This window comes from Pelophylax lessonae (assembly GCF_965119305.1).
Source record: "Pelophylax lessonae genome assembly, chromosome: 2".
Classification (NCBI taxonomy): Eukaryota; Metazoa; Chordata; class Amphibia; order Anura; family Ranidae; genus Pelophylax; species Pelophylax lessonae.
In genome coordinates, this window is record NC_138769.1 from 681,122,694 (window position 1) to 681,142,190 (window position 19,497).

A 19,497-nucleotide genomic window follows, 5' to 3' on the forward strand; every position below is an offset into this window, starting at 1 on the left:
GCACCAAAGCAACTCAAGACACTGATCCGGGGTAAATTGGAGCACCCCGGGGAGACCCAGGCAGCACCCTGGTTGACAAAACATATGGTGCCCTCATTGCCATCCCAGAAGGTTGGAGGGTATGGCTGTTATCCTGATGAATGTCCTGTTCCTGGCTGGTATCTGAAGCTTCATTAGCTTTTCCCTCAGGACTCCAGAGCATATTTATGAATCAAACATAACATGATAAAATCTTTATTCCCTGTAAATTGCCAGTATTAAATATGGCGCCGCGTAATCTGACGCCATCGCCGTGCGCCGGATGTGTCCCCGGGGAAAGCATCGTGTGACGCGGTGTGCGTTTCCGGTGCTTGGATCAGGCTGTTCCGGATTGGAGGAGGGTCGGGAACCTCCGGGGTAAGAAGGGGACTGTGTGTGAGGGGGTCTGGGGGTGATGTACAGAGCTGACTGCCCTTCCTATACATCGGAGGGACTGTTCAGTGTAGGAATGTAAATTGTCCCTGACACCGGTCCATGGTGTCCCCTGTGTGTGAAGTGTCTGACATAGATGATGAAGTTTCCATGTCCATAGCTGGTGTGTGCAGAGACTGGCAGCTGTCCATTCACATCATCAGTGCCTGCCCCAAGGAGCTTACAATCTAAGACCCCTACCGAAAACTCACATACTAGGACCATTATAGAACAGGGTGGCCATTATGGGGGGGGGGGCTAGTATAAACCAGGACCATTATAGATGGGGGCCAGTATAGACTGGGACCATTATAGATTGGGGGGGGGGGGGCTAGTATAGACTGGGACTATTATAGATGGGGGGGGGGACAGTATAGACCGGGACCATTATAGATGGGGGGACAGTATAGACTGGGACCATTATAGATGGGGGGGACAGTATAGACCGGGACCATTATAGATGGGGGGGACAGTATAGACTGGGACCATTATAGATGGGGGGGACAGTATAGACCGGGACCATTATAGATGGGGGGGACAGTATAGACTGGGACCATTATAGATGGGGGGGACAGTATACACTGGGACCATTATAGATGGGGGGGACAGTATACACTGGGACCATTATAGATGGGGGGACAGTATAGACTGGGACCATTATAGATGGGGGGGACAGTATAGACCGGGACCATTATAGATGGGGGGACAGTATAGACCGGGACCATTATAGATGGGGGGACAGTATAGACCGGGACCATTATAGATGGGGGGCCAGTATAGACTGGGACCATTATAGATGGGGGGACAGTATAGACTGGGACTATTATAGATGGGGGGGGACAGTATAGACTGGGACCATTATAGATGGGGGGGACAGTATAGACTGGGACCATTATAGATGGGGGGGACAGTATACACTGGGACCATTATAGATGGGGGGGGGGCTAGTATAGACTGGGACTATTATAGATGGGGGCTAGTATAGACCGGGACCATTATAGATTGGGGGACAGTATAGACCGGGACCATTATAGATGGGGGGGGACAGTATAGACCGGGACCATTATAGATGGGGGGACAGTATAGACTGGGACCATTATAGATGGGGGGACAGTATAGACTGGGACCATTATAGATGGGGGGCCAGTATAGACCGGGACCATTATAGATGGGGGGGACAGTATAGACCGGGACTATTATAGATTGGGGGACAGTATAGACCAGGACCATTATAGATGGGCGGACAGTATAGACCAGGACCATTATAGATGGGGGGACAGTATAGACCAGGACCATTATAGATGGGGGGGACAGTATAGACCAGGACCATTATAGATGGGGGGGACAGTATAGACTGGGACCGTTATAGATTGGGGGCAGTATAGACCGGGAAGCCCATTATAGACCGGGGCCAATCATCTTACCAGCATGTCTCTGGAGTGTGAGAGGAAACCAGCGTACAGGGAGGACACAGATAGTGTCCTGTCCTGGATCCTAACCAGGGACCCCGGTGCTGCCCGCCAGGCCGCCCTTTATATTAAAGTGGAATTACAATGTATCTGAGCACCATAAACTATATTTAACACATTTTTAATATTCAAAGAAAACTCCCCCATCCATTCACATCCATGTTTTTTTTTGCTGAGAAATAATTTTGAACCCTCCTCCCTACAAATACTGTAGCTGCCAAATTTTAGGGCACTACAAGTCCAGGGATCTAGTGCTGTCCTCACTCGGGGTCCCCCGTCGGCGATCCAAACCCCTCCTCTTAATCAGATGACCCCACGAAAAGCCATTTTTTCTGGGGGAAACATTGACACAGACCACGGGACTCGTCCCTGCTCCCATGTCACTGGATTTAAATGACAGCAGCCTGAGCCAATGGCTGCTATCATTATCCTATGCTAATGATGATGATAATAATGCTAATGGATGCTATCAATCTGTCCAATGAGGAGAGAAGAAAGACAGCAGCTGGAGCCACTGCGCTCGTACTCATCGCTGGATTGGATCGGCTCAGGTAAGAAATAGAAGGGGGGTTTGGGATGGAGCTGCAGCACAGATGGTCTTTCACCTGATTGCACAGAATGCATTAAAGAGAAGTTCCACCTGGAGGAAAATAATCAAGTCAGCAGCTACGAATACTGTACAAATGCTGTAGCTGCTGACTTTTAATATTAGGACACTTACCTGTCCAGGGAGCCCGCGATGTCGGCACCGCAGCGGATTTTCGGATTGGTTGTCGCCGCCTTTCTTTCTAAGGGAAACTGGCAATGAAGCCTTTCGGCTTCACAGCCGGCTCTATTCTGCGTATGTGCAAAGTGCACTGCGCATTCTCATAGGAGGGAGGAGGAGGACGGAATTTCCGGTGGAAACCACCCCAGGACAGTCTCCCGGAAGTGGGGAAGGGTACCTGTCAAAAATAGGTACCTGTCCCGCCCCCCAAAGGTGCCAAATGTGACACCGGAGAGGGAGAGAAAGCAAATGAGTGGAAATTCCACTTTTGGGTGGAACTCCACTTTAAGGTGAAAAACCCTGAGACTTAAAAACCACGTTAAAGTGGATCTTCACCCTCAGTAGGATGTTGCCATCCCTCCTCCCCTCCGCTGTGCAACTTGGGCTTCTTTTTTTTTTATGAAAACCCTTTGGCCTGCCCCTCATGTACGTCATTCATCTAGGCGAGTGACCTTCACTTTACCCACTCTGCCACCTGGGATATTTACACTAATCCGCCATTTTATTAGGTACACTCTGCTAGTACTTTTCCCTTCAGAACTGTCTTATTTCTTCATGGCAGAGATTCCTCAAGTTTTCTAAACTGTTTGGGCTTTTTGGCCCAGGATGTTTTTATCTATGGTTAGACGAGTGATTGGTCTCTCTGCCGGGATGATTAATCACCTGTCTATGTTTTCATTGGCCACACATGGATGCGTTGAATTGGTAGCTTGATTGCATTCAGCCATCTGCTAATTTTTGTGTCTGTGTATGTGTATATATATATATATATATACACACACACACACGTGTGTTTGACCAATATTCCAGCTATGACTAAGCACCAAGATAGGTGTGAAACACGTTAGCTGATCTTTTTTTTTTGTTTTAACTTCCATTCCATTTGCTGTATGGATTGTCGCTTTTTACATATTTGGAACCATTAAAGGTGATTCAAGCAGCCGTCCAGACTTCTTCCTACATGTTTCTGATGCATGCAGGGCCAGCCCCTGTTTTATGTGCAGACACAGCTCAGCAATAGGCGAGTAGTTTTCCTTGAGCGGTACACCACTTCTCATTGTTGGAAACATTCCTCAGAGATTTTGCTCCATATTGACATGATAGCATCACACAGTTGCTGCAGATTTGTCGCCCGCACATCCATGAAGGAATCTCCCGTTTCACCACATCCCAAAGGTGTTCTATTGGATATGAGATGTGGTGACTGTGGAGGCCATTGGAGTACAGAGACCTCATCGTCATATTCAGGAAACCAGTGGTGAGATGATCTGAGCTTTGTGACATGGTGCATTATCCTGCTGGAAGGAGCTATCAGAAGATGGGTACACTGTAGTCATAAAGGGATGGACATGGTCAGCAACAATACTAAGGTAGGTTGTGGCATTTAAATGATGCTCAATTGGTACAAAGGGACCCAAAGTGTGCCAAGAAAATATCCCCCAAAACATTACACCACCACCACCAGCCTGAACCATTGATACAAGGCAGGATGGATCCATGCTTTCATGTTACGCCAAATTCTGACCCCACCATCTGAATGTTGGAGCTGAAATGGAGACTCATCAGACCAGGCAACGTTTTTCCAATCTTCTATTGTCCAATTTTGGTGAACCTGTGCCAATTGTAGCCTCAGTTTCCGGTTCTTATCTGACAGGAGTTGCACCCGGTGGGGTCTTCTGCTGCTATAGCCCATCTGCTTCAAGGTTTGATGTGTTGTGCGTTCAGAGATGGTATTCTGCTTACCTTGGTTGTAACGAATGGGTATTTGAATTACAGTTGCCTATTTATAATCTGGAACCAGTCTGTCCATTCTCTTCAGACCTCTGACATCCATAAGGCATTTTCTTCCACACAACTGCCACTTAATGGATATTTTCTTTTTTTCAGGACCATTCCCTGTAAACCCGAGAGATGGTTGTGCGTGAAAATCCCAGTAGCTCAGCAGTTTTAGAAATACTCAGACCAGCCCGTCTGGCACCAACAACCATGTCACTTTCAAAGTCACCTAAATCCCCTTTCTTCCCCATTCTGATGCTCGGTTTTAACTGCAGCAAGTTGTCTTCACCACGTCTAGATGCCTAAATGCATTGAGTTGCTGCCATGTGTTTGCTGATTAGCAATTTCTGTTACCAAGCAATTGAACAGATGTACCTAATAAAGAGACCAGTGAGTGTATGTCAGATATCCCAGGGGGGCATAGTCCTTCCTTGAGAAAAGAGGAGGGGGCGGGGCCTGGCGTTACATCATTGGGACGCCATTGACTAAACCCAGAAGAGCCGGAAGCTTCCCAATGACGTTAAAATAAAAAAAAAAAAAGAGAATTTATTCAAAAACTTATGAGGAATAAATAAGCCAGCATGTTTCGGGGGCCACACAGCTCCCCCTTCATCAGGGGTCTAAGATTGTTGATGTGGACTGGGGTAATGATAAAAGAATAGGAGGACACTGCAGGGGACTTTGTCACATTCAGCTGCTGGTTGGGGCTAAACCTGTGGAGTCTTCGTACTCTTTCATCATCACTCAGTGTCCACATCAACGTTGTTCTTCTTTAAAACCTGATAAAAAGTGGGAGCCGTGTGGCCCCAGAAATAAGTTGGCTCATTCAATTACACACATTTGGAATAAAATCCCCCTTTGGACACCTAAATTTCAGTGTGGTGCTTTGACTTTTTTTTGTTTTTTTTTTTTTTTTTTTTTAGACCTTATAGCGGAGTTTCACCCTAAAATTATACTTACCTCCATCTTCTCGCTCCGGGTCACCTGAAAAACAAATGGATAATCGCAATTCTTTTTTTTTTTTTTTTTTACTTACCTCGTATAGAAGAAAATATACTCGCCTTACTTCCTCTTCCTCCCCTCGGCGGCCACGGCGATTCGTCACTTCCTGGCTTTGCAATGATTCCTGGGAGCTGAACGTCATCGCTCCCAGGAATCAATGCGCCTGCAACGGCCCGACGTCAGTTCCGGTGCAGGCACCGTCATACCTTGCTAAACAGCTTCTGGGCATGCCCAGAAGCTGTGCAGGGATGACGCTGCGGCACCGGAAGTGACGACGGGGTTGGTGCAGTGCATCGTGGGACCGAAGAGGACGGAAGAGGACGCAGAAGAGGATCGCGCTGGCTTCAAGCTGCCCACACCTGAGATGACAGTGCTGGATAATACATTTTCAAGGTAAGTATTTCTTCTAAAAGGTAAGTGCAACCCGGGACAGTTCAGAGGCTATCCATTGTGGAATGCACTAGCCCTGACTGTCCCGGGGGTATTTTTATTAAAAAAAACTTTCCCAGGGTGGAACTCCGCTTTAAAGCGGAGTTCCAGCCACAAAAAAAAAATTTCAATAAACATACCCCCGGGACAGTCAGGGCTAGTACATTCCACAATGGATAGCCTCTGATCTGTCCCGGTTCGCACTTACCTGCAAGAAGAAATACTAACTTATAAAATTTCTTCTCCAGCGTTGCCATCTCTGTTGTGGGCAGCTGAAGCCGGCGCGATCCTCTTCCGTGTCCTCTTCTCCCAGAATGCGCCTGCACCGGCCCCTCTCGTCACTTCCGGTGCGGCACCGCATTCCTCCACAGCTTCTGGGCATGCCCAGAAGCTGTTTAGCAAGGAATGCGGCGTTGCACCGGAAGCGACGAGCAGGGCCGGTGCAGGCGCATTGATTCCTGGGAGCGATGACGTTCAGCTCCCAGGAATCATTGCAAAGCGGAAGTGACGGCGCAGGCTGTGCGGCCGAGGGAGGAAGTGGAAAGAAGGTGAGTATTTTTTTTCTGCAATTACAAGATAAGTAAAAAAAAAAAAAATCCTAACTATCCATTTCTTTTTCAGGTGAGCTATAGCAAGCAGATGGCCCAAAATCGACTATTTCGATTTTGTGGCCGGAACTCCGCTTTAACCACTTTCTGACCTCGCTATAGCCGAATGACAGGCGTCATATAACATCCTCCCGTGATCACGCCCGCTATTGCGGACTCTGTGATCGCTGTATCCTTAGAAAGGGGGTAAAGTGCCTGGTATGCAAGTGGTTAAACAAGGCTGTCACAATACATGAACAGCAGCTGCATCTGATTGGATGCAGCTGCTGTTTGGCTAAAAATCTGCCTGACTTCTTCAGTTTTCAGATTGAAGGATGTCGGGTAGGTGGATGAATACATGCCCATGTATGGTCAGATAAAGTGTAAGTTGATTAAAAGTGGACTTAGGATCTGCTAACAGCTATGCTGAGCACATCATATTTAGGTATTGGAGAGCTGACATGCAAAGGATGCCTAAGTGTCCTCTTCATATTTCATATGTAAACCACTTCTGTCCAAATGTTTCAGTAATAACTTTATACTGCTTTTCACAGGAGGTTTTTATTTTCTAGAATAAAGCTGATTTCTGTTTGCTTATTTACTTGAGATAAAACTCTAACATAATTGTCCGGATCTTGTCTGTTGTATATTACAGCGGTTTAGAAGATGACTACCGCGGCCAGGCCGACGTTTGAGCCAGCCAGGGGCGGCAGAGGGAAAGGAGAAGGAGATCTTAGTCAGCTTTCCAAACAATATTCCAGCAGAGACCTTCCTTCACACACGAAGATCAAATACAGGTAATATTGCAAATCTGGCACCTCTTTCCTGTGGGGGATATTAAAGCGGAGTTCCGGCCACAGAATCGTTTTTTTTTTTTTTTTTTTTAATGTTCCCCAAACAGTGACCCTCCGACCTTTATACATCCACTAATCCTGTTTTAGAGAGTGAAATAATAGTTAGGCAAGCATAAAATCTTACTTTATAAAATTTCTCCTGAGCGCCGCCATCTTTGTCCGGGTTATCCGAGTCTGCTGTGGGGAAATGTCTGCCCTGCTTCCTGATTCTGGTGGGAGGAGGCCGGTGAATCCAGCGTGAAATCTCGCACATGCCCAGTACTATGCGATCGGCATAGTATTTGTTTCCATTGGGACGGACTGTGCTCCGCCTAACATCGCGTCATTTGGTGTTTGGAAATAACGCGATGAGAGGAGCAGCTGGCCGCCTACGTCACTGCCCATTGCATCCTGGGAGCGACGAGTAAGAGCTCCCAGGACGCATTGCGGGACAGGAAGTGATAGCGTGGGCCGCGGCCGAGGAAGGAGGAAGTAGATGTAAAGGTGAGTATATTATCCTCTGTAATAAGGTAAGTAAAAAAAAAAAAGCCGGGAATATCCAATTCTTGCTCAGGTAACGCTAAGGAAGCGGATGCCATAAAATCTAGAGGCATGATTTTGTGGCTGGAACTCCGCTTTAAGCCTTTGAACTAAAGCTTTAGGCCCCGTTCACACTGGGGCGACGCTACTTTGCCGGGCGACCTCGTAGGTCGCGGCGCGCTGCTCGCCCCGCGATCTCGGAGCGGCCGGCTTGGACTTCATAACATTGAAGTCTATGCAGGTCGCTCCGGGTCGTCCCAAAGAAGCTCCGGACCCTTTTTCTAAGTTGGAGCGACTTGTGTTGCTATTATTAGAACGGGTCCGCAGCTTCTCTATGGAAGGCGACCTACGTCGACCTGTCAGGCAACCAGGTCGCCTTAGTGTGAACGGGGGCTTAGACCTGAAGTTTATGTTTTGGGGGAAAAAAAAAACATTCAGTACATATCTGAAACACACATTTTCACCTGCTGGACTACAGAACACTGTCCCTTATGTTGTGGAGAGGGGAAGGTATTCTATAGTCCAGCAGGGATGACCACACTGCTTGGTCAAAAACAAACCATGTGATCATGTTCTCTTTCGCAAAGGCTTAAAATAACACTGTAAGCGAATGACTTAAATTGAGAGAAATCAAAACAATTACACTGTTCACCCAATAAACCAAAAACAGGGATGTACGGTATATCCGTTGTATTCTCAGGATATGCATTTCTGTGTCCAGCTATATACCGAGGGAAACAGTAGTTGTACTGTACGGGAGGGTAATATATATAACTTTTTTTTGTGACATGTCTAGGCAAACCACCCAGGATGCCCCTGAGGAGGTGAGAAGCCGGGACTTCAGGAGGGAGCTGGAGGAGAGAGAACGCGTGACTGTCCGAGAGAAGAACAGAGACCGACCACCAAGAGGTAGGAGCAGTGTAGACTTTATCGGTGTCATTGCTGGTCAGTGTGTCGAATTTCATCAATGAGGGAATTAAAAGCCCAGTCCAAATTCTTTTCTCACCTCTCAGCCAGGATACATCCATTCACAGTTCCCCCCTAGGTATGTACCCAAAAGGTGTCAGACTCTACTTGTTGGGGATGCTGATGATGGAGTGCAGAAGTGACATTAAGGTTTTACATATGGAAAAATGAATTTGCGCTTACATCTTATATGTGACAAATGAATAAATCAATAAGTATCTGAAACCACAAGCTGCAACCAAAAGTGTGACACAAACACCTTAAAACAAACAAAAGAACAATTTGCGCTAAATGATATCATCAATAATGCATATGGAACATATAAATCAATCTATAAGTTCGTCATAGTGTCTATAATACCAGTACCAGAAACTTATGTGATGTCCCACTGTTCATTACCTGGAAAGAGCTTTGTTAGAGCTCATAGGCAGCTTAGGATATCTTATAGCATTACAGTGATCTAGGTATTTCCAGCGGGTGCTAAAACTAAACTGCAGGGTGAGTAACATCTATACCCATATAAGTCTGCAATTTATACCATGGGAACGATAATTTCCAATCTATCTCCTATATATGAAGCCCCAGAGGTGTTCACTTCAAGCGCTGATGACCTTTATGGTCATAACTTTCTGGTAAGGATTCAGCCTCATTTTGGTGACGGAATCACTAATGGTGGTGTTGGGATTATTCACTGAAGAAAGCATTAAGTCCATCAGCCTACTCAATTTATTCACTGGTTCACTTGGTTTGACATTATCATGAACTTATAGTTTGATTTGTATGTTTCATATGCATTATTGATATCATTTAGCGCAACTTTTTCTTTTGTTTAAGGTTTTACATATGCTTTGAATCATTGCGTGTCAAAATCATTTATCCCCGTCATTTTGGCACACAGTACTGCCCACTGAATGTGACCAGTTTAAACTGAATGGGGCCACGCTGCAAGCACAGTGTGGGTTTTTGGGGGTTAAAACAAAAGGAGGGTAGTTGACATAATGACTCCTTTTAGAAAAGACCCCACACAATGTGTCAGAACCTGGGAATGGCCTGTGAGTGGTGCCTAAACCCAATATCGAGGGAAGTGCTTCCAAAAACACCACAAAAGATATAGCACCTACAAAGACTACCAAACACACAAATGATTTTATTGGATATCTATAATCAAAGCCACAGCATAGAAGCCAACCCCCCCCCCAATGATTAGTATGAACCACTCCTCCCCCATAACCCCCACTCTCCACATGCACCCACCCCACTCCCTATACCCAGGGACCCTATCTCCCCCCTTCCTAATCTACTTCTCATCCCCCCTCTAGTACCGAATAGGTCAGGTCCTGTGTGGAGCCCAAAGTATGTGAAGCTTAGCAAGCCGCAGCTCAGACGATTAAATATAACACAAATGCCACTCAAGCCAGTATATGTATACTGTATGTTATAACCCATCATCCAACACTCCTTTTATATGCTTCTACAAAGTCTACTAGGTCCAGTTAGCTATGCTAAAGGCTAAAGCAACTGATAGACCTCCATGTAAACAGCGGTGTAATCCAAGGAGAGCAATGGCCAATATATGTAATAAACTACTATTCAATTAGTGGTAGAAAATAATGACATGCACAGAACTATGGAAGGACGCATTCCACACTGATAACTATGGGGACTAACCACACAGAATAACCTGCATAAAGGATAAATATCCTATATGACATGGCGCTCCTAACAAGCCTGCCAGGTCCAGCCTGCTGTGCAGAGAGACTTCTAACATATCCGTATTCTGCAACTGATTGACCTAGAACCAAGCTGTGGTGCTCATCAAAAACTGCATGTTTGGTGTGTAGTAACCAACAGCCCCATACAGTGCCTTGAAAAAGTAATCACACCCCTTGAAATTTTCCACATTTTGTCATGTTACAACCAAAAATATAAATGTATTTTATTGTGATTTTAAGTGATAGACCCACACAAAGTGGCACATAATTGTGAAGTGGAAGGAAAATGATAAATTACTTTCAATTTTCTTTTTTTTTTTTTTTTTACAAATCTCTATCTGAAAAGTGTGGCGTGCATTTATGATCAGGAGGGCAGTCTGTGCTGGCAATAAATTGTAGCCATGTACAGAGATGGCAGCAATGGGCAACAGTCTGCCCCTTCTCTGCGCTTGTAGATAACTTTGTAGCAAGATTGTGTAAATATCCTTTCAAAGATAGTACTGCAGCCGCACACAATCTAAATTGCTACTTGGACTGGTGAAAACATTCATAACATAGCATGTAATAGGAATAAGCAAGCCTCTTCCATCATGTCAAATCAGCATATGCTGTGCTCTGATCCGTCTCCGAGCCGTGTGCAGCATGTACTCTATATAATGTCCCTAAAGATGACTGCACTGCAGATCTGTACTGAGAGTCAATTCCTTGGATGGGTGAAAGGCTATGCTACTTAGAACTGTGGCGCTGTGAACAGGTGTATGGTGTGCATGGGTTAAGCTCGCCACTAGTGCTGACCTGAAGAGGATGAAGTATCCTGTATGGTCTCCCATCTGTTTAGCAGCATAGCCTTAAGGCTGATTGTAGTGGCTGGTTGCAGACTGTTTGCCTACACTATACTCGGCATCCTGTTCTCATAGGCATGATGGAAGCCTTGTTATCCTGCACACCGGTGTGCCGAAAGGACCTCTGACCAAAAGGGGGGGGCCTTTTTCTTCTTCCTACGCATTTCGCCCCTCCCACTCACTGGCTCCTCACTGCTTGCCAAACTCCCTTAGAAGGCAAAAAACCTTCTGTGTGCAGCAGCCTCCCCTAATACCTGAGCTCCCTTTCGATCCAGAGATGTGCACAAGAACATCGGCTCTCCGTGGTTTCCCCCTCATTGGCTGAAGGAGCAGAGGGAGCCATTGACTTCTGCTGCTGTCAATCATGGCCAGTGAGCCAATGAGGAGAGAGAGGGGGTGGGGCTGAGTTCCGGCTCTATTTGTGAATAGAGAAGCAGCTGAGGAGTGTGCCTGCTTGAGTGCCCCCATTGCAAGCTGCTTGCTCTGGGGTCACTCGACAGGAGGGAGGGGCCAGGAGCATTGGCAGTGAACCAAAGAAGAGGAAAATTGGGGCTGCTCTGTGCAAAACCAATGTACAGAGCAGGTAAGTATAACATGTTTGTTTATTTCCTTTTATTATTATTGTTTTTTTTTTTTCGCTTTTTAATATCACAGTTCACGCTGGGGGTGTCAATGAAATGTTAACGACACCCCCAGTTTGATCACATATCGCAGTGCGATCTTTACAGTTCGCACAGGATCGGATCGCACAAGTGTGAACCACTGTGCGATCCGATCCTGATGCGGCTGAAAAAAAGGGTCATGTGCGACTTTTGTGCGGGTGCGGTGCGAATTTAGCCATGCAAAGTGTATGGCTGAATTCGCACCGCACAGCCGATCGCATGTAATAAAGGAGCAGTGCGCTCCGATATTACATGCGATCGCCGCAGCCGCAAGAGTGTGAACCGGCACTAAAGAGAACTTATCTCCTGAACGTTGCTATCTCATAGGGAACTTGTTAGCCCCCGTGTAAAAGCAAAAAAATGTAAGTAAAGAAAGAAAAGGTTTGCTGTCTGTGCTGCTGAGCTTTGCCCTGCTTTAAAGAAATTCTCCTCTGAATTGTCTTCAGAAAGCAACCCTCCTGGGTATTTTGGGTTCACTGTGTTCCCTGCAGTGCTCAGTGGTTCCTCTCATCCACCTACTGTGTTCTGCAGTGATGTAGGGATTGGCTGGAAGTCGTGGTTTCAGAAGAGACTTTAGAGGACAAGTTCTTCACAATAGAGCGGTGTTCAGTGTTGCTGGCAGCAGGAGAGGTTTAAGTATTTACTATTCTTTTACAAGGCGAAATTATTTAAGCAACTTTGGTTAGGCAGCAAAATTTCAAATAAATGACAAACTAGAGGATAATATTCCTCTTCGCCAGGTGGGTCCGCCACTACAATCCTCTATACCTCTCATATGATTAGCTGCCAGCTCATCTAGCTATGCACAATAAAAGGTAGAAGGGATCCAAACAGCTGCACTGTGAAAAAACATCCATCTTTAATGAGAGTATGAAAATGCCAGGATTCGGCAGAAAAAACACTGCTGGAACAGAGAAAAAGCCAACATGTTTCGCTCTGAATTAGCGCTTACTAATGACTACTCAATAAAGATGGATGCTTTTTTTGGAGTGCAGCTGTTTGGATTCCTTCTACCTTTTTTATAGAGCCTGAACCAAGCTAAAGCTTTAAACATTTATATCAACAGTTTGATTTTTTTTCTATTGGGAAATGCAGATTAAACCATAAGAATAAAAGCAGACAGTAAGCACCCCTGTCAGTTTAATAGTTTGTCCCAACCTTGAAGCTGTCAGTTTTGCTGGACGGCTTGTCCTTTTAAAAGAAGTGGAAAAATATTGTATCTATTGGCAGGATGAACAGGTAATAATAAATGCTAGTTACACTTTAAAGCAGGGGTCTTAAAATTAAAATTTACTGAGGTCCAGTTAGTAAAATTTTCAGAGGCAGAGGTCCGAATCCCATGTTTGCGCTTTAATACTTCACAGTCCCCGTTTACATCACAGTCCCCCTTGTACATCAGTTTCTTCAGCCTACCCTTCCCATATGCAGCACTTCTCACCCCTGCCTTCTGTGAGGATGAGAGCGACAGTCGGATGGGAGACTCGAGAGAGAACACCCAGGCTGATAAGTGGCACAGCCATGGTCTGGACAGGACTCGGTCCGCCATATAGTGAACCCTGCTTTAAAGTATATGGTAATCCTAATAATGAAATTTGGCATTTTGCATTTCTCTTACCTCTCTTATATGTATAATGCTGCCTTTCACTTGTTGCGAGATAGTACCGTTGTCAGCCGATTAATGTCACAAGGTGACACACCCAACCCTGCAAAGCCTAATTATCATTTTGATATAATACAACAGGCCAAAGGCTATAAAAATCCATAAAGCTTTATAGGTGCTCTAGCAAAATCACATAAAATGGCCAACGCATATTGGGGCTATGAATAGGGGAAAGGGGGGTGCCAACATTGTCAAAGCTTAGTCATGTCTGTTTTTATTTTAAAGTTAAAAATTAAAAGTAGATATTACACTCCCAAAGATAGGGGAAGCACGATAAGCATTACCCGGTGCATGTGTATCACTAAGGGTTTCTACTTTTGTACTGATTTGTGTTTTTTTTTTCCCCATAATGTTTATTGATAAACAGCTTAGTGCAGAGATTGTTTGGCAGATATGATTACATACAGTACAGTAAAGATAGCAAGGAATAATGAATGTGAGAATTTGCAGAACAATATCAGCATGTGTTGTCAATGAGAAGGTATCGGATGTTAGCAATAAGAGGGGCATTCACCCAACAGTATACAACAAAACAGAAACCATAACACAGTAAAGAGAGTTTAATAAGTGTTTTAACCATTACAGAAAGGTAACCATAATCCAATAAGCTGGAGTCGGGGTGTAACTTATGGGGGAAAAAGTCCAGAGGAGGTCCAAAAGGGAGCATGAGAGATAGGGAGAGGGTAGGGGATCCAGGAAGGGAGGGGGAAGAGAAGAGGAAAGGCCAAAGGTAAGGGGTTATAAGTAGGAGGAGGAGGGGTATGTAAAGGTGTGATAAGGGGGGCCCCCGAGTAGTACAAGCCAGCCTGCCACTTGTCTTGGAGATTGAACTCCCATTATGAGCCTGAGTTGTATCTATCAGAAAGCGCAGGGTTGTTTATACAAAAAAACGAGTCCTTAAACAGAAACCACCTTGTCCATGTCTATAAAAATGACATAATATCAATACTTGTATGTACCAGTTCCTCCATCTCCCCCACCTGATAAATTTGATGAAACCATTTAGAGAGCCTCAGGGTCTTAGTCGATCTCCAGCATCTAGGGATGAGTGTTTTGGCGGCATTCAGCAAGTGGATAGTCACAGATTGTTTATATTTGGAGGGGGATATGTTTGTGTGGTGCAAAAGGAATGTAGCTGGTTCAAAAGGTAGGTCCCTGTCTGTTATCTGTTGAATCGAGGGTACATCTGTCCAGAAGGGGCGAGTCCGAGGACAGGCTCACCTGATGTGTAAAAGCCTTTCATTTATCAGACTGACATCTCCAGCAGACATCTGGCACGTCAGGAAATATGGCGTGGAGGTGCATTGCAGTACGGTACCATCGACTACGTAGTTTGTAATTAATTTCTAGGATTTTTACGTTAATGGATCCTTTGAGTAGATTGGTGTTTATACGGGACCAATCCTCGTCTGTAAGATCTACATACTTCATTTAGAAAGTGTCGTATCTGAAAGTAGGTCCGTTTGGGAAGAGGTTCTGGTCTATCTGCCTCTAGGAGGTCTGGAAGGGAGCGAAATGTGTGGCTGTCAAATAATTATTTTGCCGGTAATAAGAGTGGGGTCCACCAAATTCGAAGAAAAGTAGGTGTATAAGTAAAGAAATTAACGTTCAGTCATTCAACCAACAGCACCATCACCCCTGGACTCAAGATGCAAAAAATAGGTTGGAGAGCTAGAAAAGGGGGCTATAGCGGTGCTGTATAACCCGTCCCTGGAGACAAAGAGTAGCAAGACAATGTTTTTATAAAAAATACCTTTATTTCAAAATACAAATATTAAAATGAAAAATTGACAAACATACATTAATACAACCACCATCACATATTCATCAAACCATGAATGTGGGCCTCTGTAGACCACCTTACCCACACCCAGTTCCACATATATATAGGGCTTGCCTATAGTGGTACAGGGTATGATAGGTGTATTCCCAAGTAAAAAAATCGGGGTTCTATCTTATCAGTGTTGAGCGAGTCTTTTGTTGTCAGGGAGTACCTGATCCGAAGTGACCTAAAGATAGGTTGGCCTTAAGCAGCTGATGAGGTTCAATTTGTGTCAGAACTGCAGGGTTACAGCAAGAAGGTGCGCCCTTACCAGAGCCTGGGGTGGGGGGACATCTTTGTTGGTTTTCGAGCCCTTGGTAAACGACAAATGGGTCCACAAAGCTATTCTGTCTGTTCTTGCCCTCCGGAAAGGTTCTTCCCTTCCAATGTACGTCTGTCCCCGGACCGCTTGCAAGCTCTCTTCGGGGCGGTGCAGCACCTGTTGCTTCAGAGAGTGATTGTCCCGTTTCCGGTTTAAGAACGGTTTCAAGGTTTTCATTCAAACCCGTTAACGGTCCCTAAAAAAAAAAAAAAAAAAGAGGGCAAGGTCAGTCCAGTTCTGGACCTCAAGGCTGTGAACTGCTTTGTGCGGGTACAGACATTCAGAATCGAGTCCATTCCGCACGGTAGAGGCATCCCTACATCAGGGGGGTTTTCTAGCTATCGACTTTAAGGATGCTCACTTGCACATTCCAATATATGACGACCTCAGCATTTCCTCCGCTTTGCTGTGGAAGAGGAACGCTATCAGTTTGTGGCGTTACCCTGTGGTCTCGCCTCGGCTCCTTGGGTCTTCACAGAAGTGTTGGCCCTAGTTCTGGCGCTGCTACCTCAGTGGGGGATTATGTTACTGGGCTACCTGGACGACCTCCTCTTGTGAGTGGAGTCCTCTTCTGCCTTGAACGACGTGGAGATCACTATACAGACCCTGAAGGAGTTCAGTTGGCTTATAAACTGCCAGAAGTCTGGTCTGATTCCATCCAGGAAATTGGATTATTTGGGTCCTAATCTGGATTCAGCTCTAGCCAGAGTGTTCCTTCCTCTGGACAAACTCCAGAAGTTGCATGCTATTCATCTATTGCTGTCCAGCAGGTGGGCCTCCCTCTGGACTTGCATGCAGGTGCTGGGCCTGATGGTGTCTACCTTTTTTGAGGTGTTTCCGTTTTGCACAGTTTCCATACAAGATCCCTCGAAAAGGAGATCCTGGTAAAATGGGACAAGTGTCCAACGTCTCTGGACAATCAAATTTGGATGAGCCAAGAAACCGGGGGTTCCCTGGTCTGTTGGCTTCGCTCTCCGGCTCTTTGGCAGGGCAAATCTTTTCTCCCCTTGTATTGGACAGTGGTCACTACAGATGCAAGTCTGTCCGTGTGGGGACAAAATCCAAGCCACTGAAAAGGAATAAGGGTGAAAACCGATCGACTCACACCATAAATGTACGATGGTAAATCTTTCTAGAGCTAGACTTCGAACATTCAGCAATGTTGGGATCACTGACCCAGGCAAACCTCTATCCTTGAGCTTCCAACAGCCAGACCGTCTAAGCCAGCGACTGTAAAGCAGGATGGAAGATCAGCCCTTGGGACAGAAGGTCCTCCCTGAGAGGCAGCCTCCATGGGATGTCTGCGTAAAATCCATTTCTCTGAGTTCATTGACAGATACAGCACCCACCCCTCTGGAGTTTTAATACTTCTGACACTGCTTGTTACTAAACTGAAGGCCTATAGCAGAGAGCGGAGGTATACCAACTAGGACTGCCCATAGGTGTAGCCAAGTCTTTTTTTCTTCCTAGTGTTCTACTCCTGTAGGGGGCAATATAACCGATGGTTCTGAATATAGAGAGCTGTGTCTATCAATGAACTCAGAGAAATGGATTTTACGGTAAGTACAAAAATCCTATTTTTTGGCAGAGCATTCTAAAGAATTGGCGGGTGAGTAATATTGATATAATGTGGAAATTGTTTAGGGGGAGAAACTGGCCTAAAAGGGAGAATCGGAATATAATGGCACCTTCCCCTATAAGGAAAATTTTGTGGAAAAAAGGTCCAGATCTACAGAGTAGGTAAGTCTGAAAAGAGGGGATTTAAATGTGCCTCTAAGAAAAAGTAGCAATACAAACATGTATAAAAAGATCTATCAAAGTTTATTAAATATGGATCATAAAAGTCACATCAAAGGACAACTGTACATCAAATCTGATACAAGCATATATATGAATAAGGAAGAGTCATTGCATTGTAGTGGTCCCAAAAGGGCATTAAACCGAGATATACATTGCTGGAACTACGCGTTTCGCTATGAATGCTTCATCAGGGTCCAGCAATTTATAGATATTCACAGTAGATTTATGCACAGAATCCTTTGTTCATAGCCATAAAGGACCAAAAGTTGTAGATGATGAGTGACATGTATTTCTATGAAATTAAAAACAAGCAACAAAGCCATAGATCCCCATTTTGATGGGTCAAAGAAAATTTGATGTAGTGACTGTAAAGTGAGGGTCACACATACATCTCAGTAAAATGATGAGAAAAGCCAGTTGGAAAAAGCATCAATGGTGGGGTTGTCCAATATACAAAAAGAAATTGGAGTCAAGCCAAGAGCAAAAAACGACCAAACAAAGCAATAGGATAGGATGGCCAATCTCATATGTTAATGGAGGTTAAAGATTCTTCCTAAGAAGCGGCAACATCCCTCACCTGACAAGGCTGCGGACTCACGATTTTTTATCTTTTATGATCCATATTTAATAAACTTTGAGATATCTTTTTACACATGTTTGTATTGCTACTTTTTCTTAATATTGATATAATCTGGATTAAGTATAGCAGGCAGGGGCAGTATGGTAATTTTGACTATGGCTGCACGACCAAACCAAGGAAAATGTTATTGCTGTTCATTGTTCAGGAAAGTGCGCCTCTAGCAAACTGAATTGTTGATTTGTTGTTTGTTTTTCATCAAATCAATTTGGGGGCCCACAATGCACCTCCTGCGATCAGGGTTCAGTGAACGTAAAGCAGGCTTAGATGGACTTGGATGATCAGATTGATCTGTAGTTTGCTGATAAATGACAAGAACCAATGTGCAATATATGTCAGTGTAAGCTGAGACCACAAATCTGGTTGTCAATCTCAAGAAGGATGTCACCACACTGAGCAGAGACCTGGGATTGAGCCACGCCATGTCCCCAGGATATTTTTAGTACTGATCACTGTGTTAGTGTCATTGGTCCCCAAAAAGTGTCAGGTACACACGATCCGAAAAGTGGACAAAAAATACCGCTTTCGAAGCAATCGTACGATAATCGGATCGTTGGTACACAGCTTTTGAGAGCCGATTAGACAATTCATCCGATATTATCCGATCTGACAAGCACGAAAATGTTTCTTGTATGATACCAGATTGTACGTTTTTCGTTTAATCAGTACAGTTGTCGTCCGAAAATAAAAAACACTACAAATACACTACACATGACATCACTTCTGAATTTTTATACTGTTGTACGAGAATTTTCAGAACTTTAGTAACTTCTCCATTTTCGAAATGTGACTAGCATGCAAAAAAAAACCCAAAAAACGATCTGTCATCCTATTTTCGGATGGTGTGTATGGGCCATTAGTGTCTGATTTGTCTGCCGCAATATCGCAGTCGCGCTATAAGTTGCGGATCGCTACCATTAGAAATACTTTTTTTTAATAAAACACTGCTATTTAAAAGCTGACGGGAATGTATATGATTTGCTAGCCTACTTGTTATTGGTGTACTTTACATAAGCTTTTAGGTTTTGGAAATAAAATGGTAATTGTGCCCTAAATTTACAGAAACATGTTAGAGATGTTCTGTTTTGGTTTATTGCACAGGTTTCAGTATCTTTACTGATAAAATCAACTTTAGCTGCAATTTTTTTTCTCTTTTATAGAAAGACAAGTTAACATTTAAGTCAATCGTAATTTTTCTATAAAAATACTTTTTTTTTTTTTT

At 44.6% G+C, this 19,497-nt stretch overlaps 1 protein-coding gene across 1 annotated transcript in view; it reads left to right on the plus strand.

The window, feature by feature from the left end:
• The first annotated feature begins 305 nt into the window (after positions 1-305).
• CWC15 (CWC15 spliceosome associated protein homolog) overlaps positions 306-19,497 on the plus strand; it is a 46,099-nt gene continuing 26,907 nt past the window's right edge. Inside the window, exons 1-3 of the mRNA XM_082247196.1 lie at positions 306-396; positions 7,135-7,276; positions 8,649-8,761. Of these exons, the coding sequence (XP_082103322.1) occupies positions 7,146-7,276; positions 8,649-8,761 (244 nt within the window). The 5' untranslated portion in view covers positions 306-396; positions 7,135-7,145. The remainder of the gene's footprint in view (positions 397-7,134; positions 7,277-8,648; positions 8,762-19,497) is intronic.